The following is a 7,684-nucleotide window of genomic DNA, read 5'->3' as shown; positions in this document are numbered from 1 at the left end:
TGGCTGCCATCTGGCTATTAAACCATTGAATGATACCACCTTAATTCATGAATTTTACCTAAACTAGTCTAGTCTAACAGTGAATGTGCCCAATATATTTGCTTATGTAGAACGTTGGTAAGGCTGATGCTTATGAGCTTCCCTATGCAAGACAGCACTTATGCATGAATTTAATCTTTAAAGTAGACCATCTGTGGAAATTAAATTGAGATTATTTGCTTGCATGTAAGTTTTCTGGAAACTGGCTGAAATTAGAAGACATAAGATTTTGATTGTCTTAACTTTCTTCATATACAATAAAGTCTTCATGAACAAAATAATCTGTTTTAAAAAATTACTGAGGAACGCATTAGTTTATATAGCAGCCAAACTACATTTGTATGTATTTTATATCTTTTGGTCTAAATAAACTAAGCAACATACCAAGGTTATGTATGCTGAAAATATGATTACAGTAACTTATAAATCTGAGTTCATCTGCTAGTCCTTGAAAATAAAATAATGTATTAATATCTCTTCAGCTAGTGTAAATAAGGCTCTTGATATTTAACAGAACTGGCTGCTATATCAGTGAAGTGGCAGGCTTGTAACATTTAAGAAGACTAATTCTACAGGAACTTGTAGCAACTTTACATCAGACTCTGAAGCATTTGATGTAGAACAAACAAAAAAAACCCAATGAAAAGCATATGTAGAGAATAACATGAAAACAAACTTTCCCAACAGGAAACTAAATGGGACAGCAACTACTGCTTAAAGTTGTTTTTTGTTTTTTTTTTTAAGGCTTATGCTTCTGGAGCAGCTGCAGCAGAGTTGGGGGGGGGGGAGGCAGCCAATCAGTACACAAGTACTGCACACCAAATTAAAATTACAAAGAGCAGCTGAAGTGAAAACAGCACATATCTTAAGTGCAAGATTCACCAATACTGCATGTAATGCTAGCTCTTAATTGTTTTTCTGAACAACCATCTAAAATTCAGTTATGTTAAGAAGTTTAGTATTGGACCTAGATAGAAGACAAGCAGAGTACCAGCCTTTGAAAATGTGTATTCTGGGTGGGACTGCCTCAGGGACAACATAGAAATATTTTGTGCAACAGACCTTACACAGTAGGTTCTTGATTTGTTTTTCAGGGAATGATGCAACTGGATAGGGATGCTTGAGAAAGAATTGGGCAAGAAAAGTTTAGTAAAACAAACAAATGTTTGCCCTATGAACAGTGCCTTGAGCAATGTCATACAAAGATGACAAACTCCGCTGAACAGTACAGCTGCACTCCCACAATAACAGATGTTTATTGGCTCTAAAAATAAAGCTCTGTTATAATCTCTCAGAAAGGTTGTGTGTGAATATATATATTAAAAAAATATATATTTTTTCCTGTGTTTAGGTAAGACCTTCAAGTTTTTTGTAAACCTGCAATTTGTGACATGATTACTTAAACTGTCCACTATGTAATTGTCTAGTGGCATTTACAGTTTCTCACTTGTGTGTCTAATTTTGCTTTTCCTCTTGTTTGGATTGAAAAATGAGATAGTATACCCTCCTTAGCTTATGTTACTAATGGCATAACAAAATTTACAATAGGATATTCAGCCAATTCTAATTCCTAGTGCTGCAGAGGACATATACTGCCAACAGGCCCTTTTCTACTATAGTCCTCACTTCAGCCATTCTTAAAGCACTCCAGAAGCTGTTAGATAATTTGAAGTAAAAATAGGAAATTTGAAACAAATTATTAAAAGAGACTAGGTTTAAAAAGAGATAAATAAATCTCTACTACATTTACAACTTAATACACCAGGACAAAGAAAAAAAGCAATTGTTTTTTCTCTTTTTTTCACATTACGCTGTAGTATATTGGAAGTCATTAGGATAAGGTACAGCTATCGCTGAGTGAAACATTCTACTTTGCTTAGTAAATGTGGCACCAATGTAATTATTAATTTCTGGATATTACACAGCAGATTGTTTTGGTGCTTAGCGTCTGCCAAATTAATTAATCCTTCAATAGGATTAAGTATTAAGCTTTGGTATTTTCATATACTTTGAGGCAGTTTTGGGTACTTTTTAAAGCTTTATGGTAATAGTTGTTTTTATTTAGACCCATAAGAGTGAGTAACAAATTATACTTTTAAGAAATGACAAGTCATTCATTACCACTTACTAGCAAATAATCATTATTAAGCCTGTAATTAATACAGTACAATTTTTCTCTTAAAAGCAACACGGTTTCTCAATTTCATTTAATAGAATGTTGGCAGGGCTTGAAGGAGCTGGGCTGGTAATTTCCTCTGTTCTTTAAAGGATGGTACAGCAAACCCAAAAGCATATGTATGTCTTGGGTTTTTTTCCCAGATTGAAGTCAGATAAATTGCTCTGGCTATGTTTTTTTATCCTTCCACAACAGTATAAAAAAATAATCAAAGAAATATGGTTTTGCCTGTGATAGACTTTAATACACATATTGTAAGTACAGAGTGAGCAGCAGGCTTATGTATGTTTCAGCTTAGTAATTAGGAAGTATTAAGTTGTCATATTTGATCTTCAGTGATGGCCACCATTCTTCTTTGGAGGAAACAGTGTATATTCAATGCCAAGAGCTATGACGAAAGCTGCAAATCCCCACTTGAGTCCCCTAGTAAAGACTTCTGTTAAGGTGACAGGTTTTGCAAAGCCACCCATATATCTCCAGGCTTCATTGCTAGAAGAAAAATGAAACCAAAAGAATAAAACAAGATCAGTGGTGGCACTGTGATAAACATTAATAGGAATATCTTTGTTAGGGAAAAAAAGATGAAGGTATTTCAACTAGATCTATATTGAGACTGTAATATTTCTATCATTTAAGTAACAGGAGTTGCCACAAGTAAAGTTCATGATATTAACTCTAAACTTTATGCATGTAATTTGAGATACAAGTAACACCAGCAAACAACATAATTCTAGTAACAAGAATCACCTCCTCAAATCGATGTAATTGGTGTCTTCTGTTTTTACTCTGTTTGAAACAAAATCAGAAGCTCCCAGCACTTGCACAGGATGGAGTAACTACAAAGCCTAGTCACTGTGCTAGAAAGTATCTAGCATAGTTAAATCTTAAAAGGGAAAGTTTTTCCAGCCATAGAAAACTCATTCTAGTGTGGAGGCACTTCCTGTTTGACAATACGACACTTAACTGTATTAGGGTCAGAAAAGCCTACTAAAACTGATTAAAAAAAAAAAAAGCTGAAAAGATTGTGTTTTGCTAAAAAGCTACAGAATATTCTCAAACTTCACAGTTTTGCTTTGCTGTTTTTAACCTACATTGTTATTGAAACATTAGTCACTGCTATAATTGACTACAAGGATTTCTGTCTAGCACAACCAGTGTAATCTATAGAGATGGACACAGTTTCTCTTCTAAGGACTCAAAGTCCTTAAGAAAAGGAAAAAAACATGCACAGAAAGAAGCAATAAAATTAGAACCATCATTTCAGGAGAAGATACAAGTTTTTTAAACAAGAGGGTCAAGTACATATGTTCATAGATAATGCCCCTTGTGCAGATGGTTTCTGTGACTTGAGATGAAAGCACATTGGTATGGAAGAGTATCTTCTAGATGCTAGTACGGAGTACTAATTGATACTTTCACACGGCTTACTCGGTATTGAATATGTACATTAATATGCATTTGCTACAAAGGTGGAAAGCTGATCTCCTGTTAAAAGGAACTTAATATAGCAAAGAGGGGAGCCCTAGAGAGGGTTAATTTTTCAAGACTTCTAGTGCAAGATATTAATAATGCAATCTTCTTCCAGATTACTGAGGCAAGTAACTTGATACTTTAATTTCTCCTTTGTTAAGGAAGATTGGCACAATACTTGTACTTGTCCTATGGAACCGAAATATTACTTTACATAAAATTTGAAAAGTTCAGGAGGAATCATCTCATGCTTTAAAAGTTTGACTTTGCTCCTTATTTCAACTCCTCACATAATTGGCTCCATCCCCTTCTTTTACCAGAGAAACATTATTTTTTTTTTTTAATCTAGGAGCAACAAATATTACACAAGCTCTTTTCCAGTTTGCTGTTTTGTAGCACTTTCTCAACTTGGAAGTATATGCACTAAAAGTTACATTAATTTACACTAAATGTATGATATTAAACTGTGTCCACTTTTTAAATGGGAATAAGCCTATTGCTTGCTGAAAACAGTTTTGTCTGAAGCAAAGGAAAAAAAATAATCTAACACTGCTTGCACTCCTCAGAAATAGAGGCAACATAAATGTGACACAGGCCTGGAAAGTTAATTGGTAACTGATAATCCTAAGGACTCAAATGATTCTTATCATCATCAAAACTATGTTTTACTCCATGCTTACAGCCTTAAACTGTTTCAAAGGAAGGAAAAAAAAGTGCTGTCAATCCCAAACCCCTCCAGAGTTTATAGCATGTAACAACTTTTTAACAGATTACCTGTTTACTCTTACATTTTTCTTGTAGTGGTCTGAAGTAAAGCCTTTTCTATGAAGGCTCCTGGAATAGTCTGCTAATGCAACTTTTGCCTTACAGAAGAACTGGACTACACAGCACAAGACATTTAGCATTTTTATTCCCCAAGATTAAAGAGTACTTGAGCAAAGTACTACATAATTAATGATATGGCAGAAATATGTTAAGCCCTGTTTTAGCAGCTGCCTAAATGATCCAGAATTGCTCTAGCTAAAAAAGAGGAGGTATTCATTGTAGACTGGGACAACAGAGGTAAAAATCTGATCTTCCATTATGTCATTCACTGCTTAGCAAAACGAAATGCACATTTGACTCAAATTCCACATTGTCTGCTAGTATATTTCTTCTTTTCAAATAAAGGCCTCCTGTTGTATATAAGGAACGCTATTTCTACTCAGAACGTCAATGTAAGTTCCATCAATTTCAGCAAGATCTGAGCACACAATCTCTTTGCTGAGAAGGGACCGGCTTACTCATGTGTGGAAGACCTAATATTACTTAAGTGTTTTGGTGGATGAGGTATTGGTCATTGTGCCTGATCTGTATCATCATGAAACATCACAAAGTGCAAGGATGCCTTGCAAAATGCGGAGACTGGTCAAGCTGATGCAAAGTGTGACCTCCACACAAAAAAGTAAAGACTTAACTGAAATTCTGGCTAACAATCTAGATGCATTTTTCACTATTTTTACTAAAGAAAGAATAATCTGCAATGACAAGGTCCAGTTGAGGCTACAAGATGGCATATCAAGATTATTTTTGAGGCTTCTGCACTTACCGAGCCCACGGATCTCTAAGACCCCGTTTAGCTAGCCTTTCCTGGACCTTCTCTAGTGGAGTACCCTCTATCTTCCATTGCCTGTAGTCGGGGAGTTCCATTTTGCCATGGCCATGGCTGTGTTCATTTCCATGCCCCATACCTACAAGAAAAGAGAGTAGTTTTTTTATTTCACAGAAAGTATCAGCTTATTTTCACACACTTGCAAAGAACAGTACCCTGTACAGGAAAAACAGGGAGATTACAAGAAGTATTCCAAAGCACGTAACATTGCACATGAAGCATCTTCTGCATTGTACACAGTACACTGTAGAACGAAGAGCTAAGAGACTTTATGCTGCATTTCTGAAGTTGGTGATTTAGCACAGTAAGGCAAACTGTGCAGACTTAAGTGTTACTGTGTTGTAAGTCACCACCACCGTTACATTCATGGAGCAGCTATGTAAATCTTCTGTGCCAGAAAATAGTGTCAGAAAAAACATTGTTTCCAATGTCTATAAATGCTCTTTAGCAATACCAGGCCCCAGCAACTTGCAGGCTTTCCAGAGTACATCAAAAAGCTCAGAGTTTAGTTTGGAAATTTCTAATTTAGGTATGGCAGAGCTACAATCACCAAGCTCTGAAGAAAAACGTGAAAAAACCAAAGACTTGGCTCCTCAGCTCCTTTTAAGTTGCCTCCAATTCAGTCAAACGTAACTGTGGCAATAAATGGGTACAGGATAGATGAATGCACAAGGAGATGCACCTTACTAGTCATTTCATGAGGCTGGGAAATACATGCTTTATGTAGACAGACCTTGAGAGAACTATGAAAATATTAAGGTTCTCATTAAAAAACAGTGATCAAGGCAGATGGCAAGGTGAATGTTTTCAATGGGATCCTGAAGGAGTGGAAGAAAATAACAATGGCTTTTAAGTCTCTATTTTCACAAAGCACCTGAGACTTCTTTGAGTCAGGATTTCCCATTTTAACACATATCTGGTAGCAAAGAACAGATTTAATGTCCTTAACTTTTAGGAGAATTGACTGGGATGCAATGGTGCCAAGAACACAGCTTCGAAGCCTGTAACTCTTGCAGACCCCAAACTGTGGAAGCAAGCAAAGAGGATTCTCTTGCAGAAGGAAACCTGAAGAAGAGCTCTCATGCTGTCATTACCCGAAAAGCCTCCCCAGTCTATGTCCTTGCCATAAAACCCCAAGACCTCTCTCCGACCAGTATTTGCCTTTCTACAAGAAAGGGGTTTATGCGCACATGAACACACACCAGCGCCCACACGCCGCGGCCAGAGGGCTGCACTGCAGCACCAGCCGTGCGCTCTCCGCCAGCAAAACCAGCAAAAGCAGGACCGAAAGGCGCCAGCGCCGAGGCCCGCTAGCCCGGGCGGGGCGGGTATCCGTCTAACGGCGCCTGGAGAAGGGCCACGGCGGCTGCGTGAGGCCGCCCCGGCTCGGGGGCACAACCCGAGCAACAGACGCCGCTGCCGCCGCCCTCTCCCCTCCCAAGCCCCCCCACAGGCACTCCCAGGGTGGCAGCGGCGCAGGCAAGCCCCAGAAGGCTCCCGCACCTCCCAGCCCTCGGTACTTGCCCGCTCTCTGACCCTCCTTCAGGACGCGGCCGCCACCCGGAAGCGGAAGTCGGCGGGAGGACCGGCCGCTTACGGAAGCGCAGCCAGCCACGAGGGTTCCGGGCAGCTTCCGTTCCGGTTCCTCCCACTATCTTGGCGAAGGCGCGAAGGCAGCAAGGCCGCTGCCCAGCCCTCTGCTACTCGCAGCACTCCCGTCGCCGTTTAACGAGGCAGGTCCCGCACACAGAGCAGCGCCGCCGACTCTGGCGGAGGAGCTGGGGGTGGGGGGTAGGAGGGAGACACGGAGGAGAAAGCGGCCAATCCGTGCGGGGCTTGTTGGGGGCGGGAGCGGCCCAATGGGTGGGTGCGTTGTTGAGCTGCGGGGTTGGCAGTGGCTGGAGGTGGCAGCGGAGGAGAAGAGGGTGAGGGGGCGGCGGCAATAGGAGTCGGTACCGGAGCTGTTGGGTGGTGGTGGTGGCGGCGGCGGCCGGGGCGGCAGCAAGGATCCCCCCCTCCCCTCCCCTCCTCTCTCTTCGCTGGTTGGCCGTTGCCCGCCGGTCGTTGCCGGGTGCGCGAGCAGGGACGGAAGCCCGCAGGGCCTGCGCGTGCGGGGGCGGGAGCCGTTGCTTCCCCCCTCCCCTCCCCTCCCGCAGCCCGGCCAACAGCGGTGGCGACGGCGCCGCGCTCGGCCCCCCTCTCCCCCTCCCTCCCCCTCCCCGCAGGCGGCGGCTCCCCAGGCACCGCAGAGGGGCGGGCGGCGGGGGAGCACCCCCGCGCCCAGCGGTTATGTAAGCCCCGGGCCCGCGCGCGCCCCCGGCCCTGACCGCGGAGAGCGGCGGAGCGGC

At 41.7% G+C, this 7,684-nt stretch overlaps 2 protein-coding genes across 6 annotated transcripts in view; one reads left to right on the top strand and one right to left on the bottom strand.

The window, feature by feature from the left end:
• Positions 1–2,437: 2,437 nt before the first annotated feature.
• NDUFB3 (NADH dehydrogenase (ubiquinone) 1 beta subcomplex, 3, 12kDa) lies at positions 2,438–6,947 on the bottom strand. 2 transcript variants are annotated; one of them, XM_010564707.1, is made up of 3 exons: positions 6,857–6,947; positions 5,274–5,415; positions 2,438–2,704 (listed from the first exon to the last, which is right to left on the bottom strand). In XM_010564707.1, exons 2-3 carry the CDS (start codon positions 5,411–5,413, stop codon positions 2,548–2,550), a joined length of 297 nt encoding a protein of 98 aa, XP_010563009.1. In that variant the 5' UTR covers positions 5,414–5,415; positions 6,857–6,947; the 3' UTR covers positions 2,438–2,547. The 2 variants fall into 2 exon arrangements, with proteins under 2 accessions (XP_010563009.1, XP_010563017.1); XM_010564715.1 differs by lacking the exon at positions 6,857–6,947 and adding an exon at positions 6,286–6,585.
• A 152-nt stretch (positions 6,948–7,099) lies between these two features.
• Positions 7,100–7,684, top strand: part of FAM126B (family with sequence similarity 126, member B) — a 54,209-nt gene continuing 53,624 nt past the window's right edge. For 2 of the 4 annotated variants that reach the window (XM_010564694.1, XM_010564668.1), the window contains exon 1: positions 7,230–7,261. The gene's annotated coding sequence lies outside the window, so the exon portion shown is untranslated. Of the gene's footprint in view, positions 7,128–7,219; positions 7,289–7,684 lie in introns of those variants that run through there. The other 2 variants (XM_010564684.1, XM_010564676.1) reach the window with 2 other exon arrangements.

This window comes from Haliaeetus leucocephalus, unplaced genomic scaffold (assembly GCF_000737465.1).
Source record: "Haliaeetus leucocephalus isolate CR32 unplaced genomic scaffold, Haliaeetus_leucocephalus-4.0 Scaffold1, whole genome shotgun sequence".
Taxonomy (NCBI): Eukaryota; Metazoa; Chordata; class Aves; order Accipitriformes; family Accipitridae; genus Haliaeetus; species Haliaeetus leucocephalus.
This window is presented reverse-complemented; position numbering and strand designations above follow the sequence as displayed.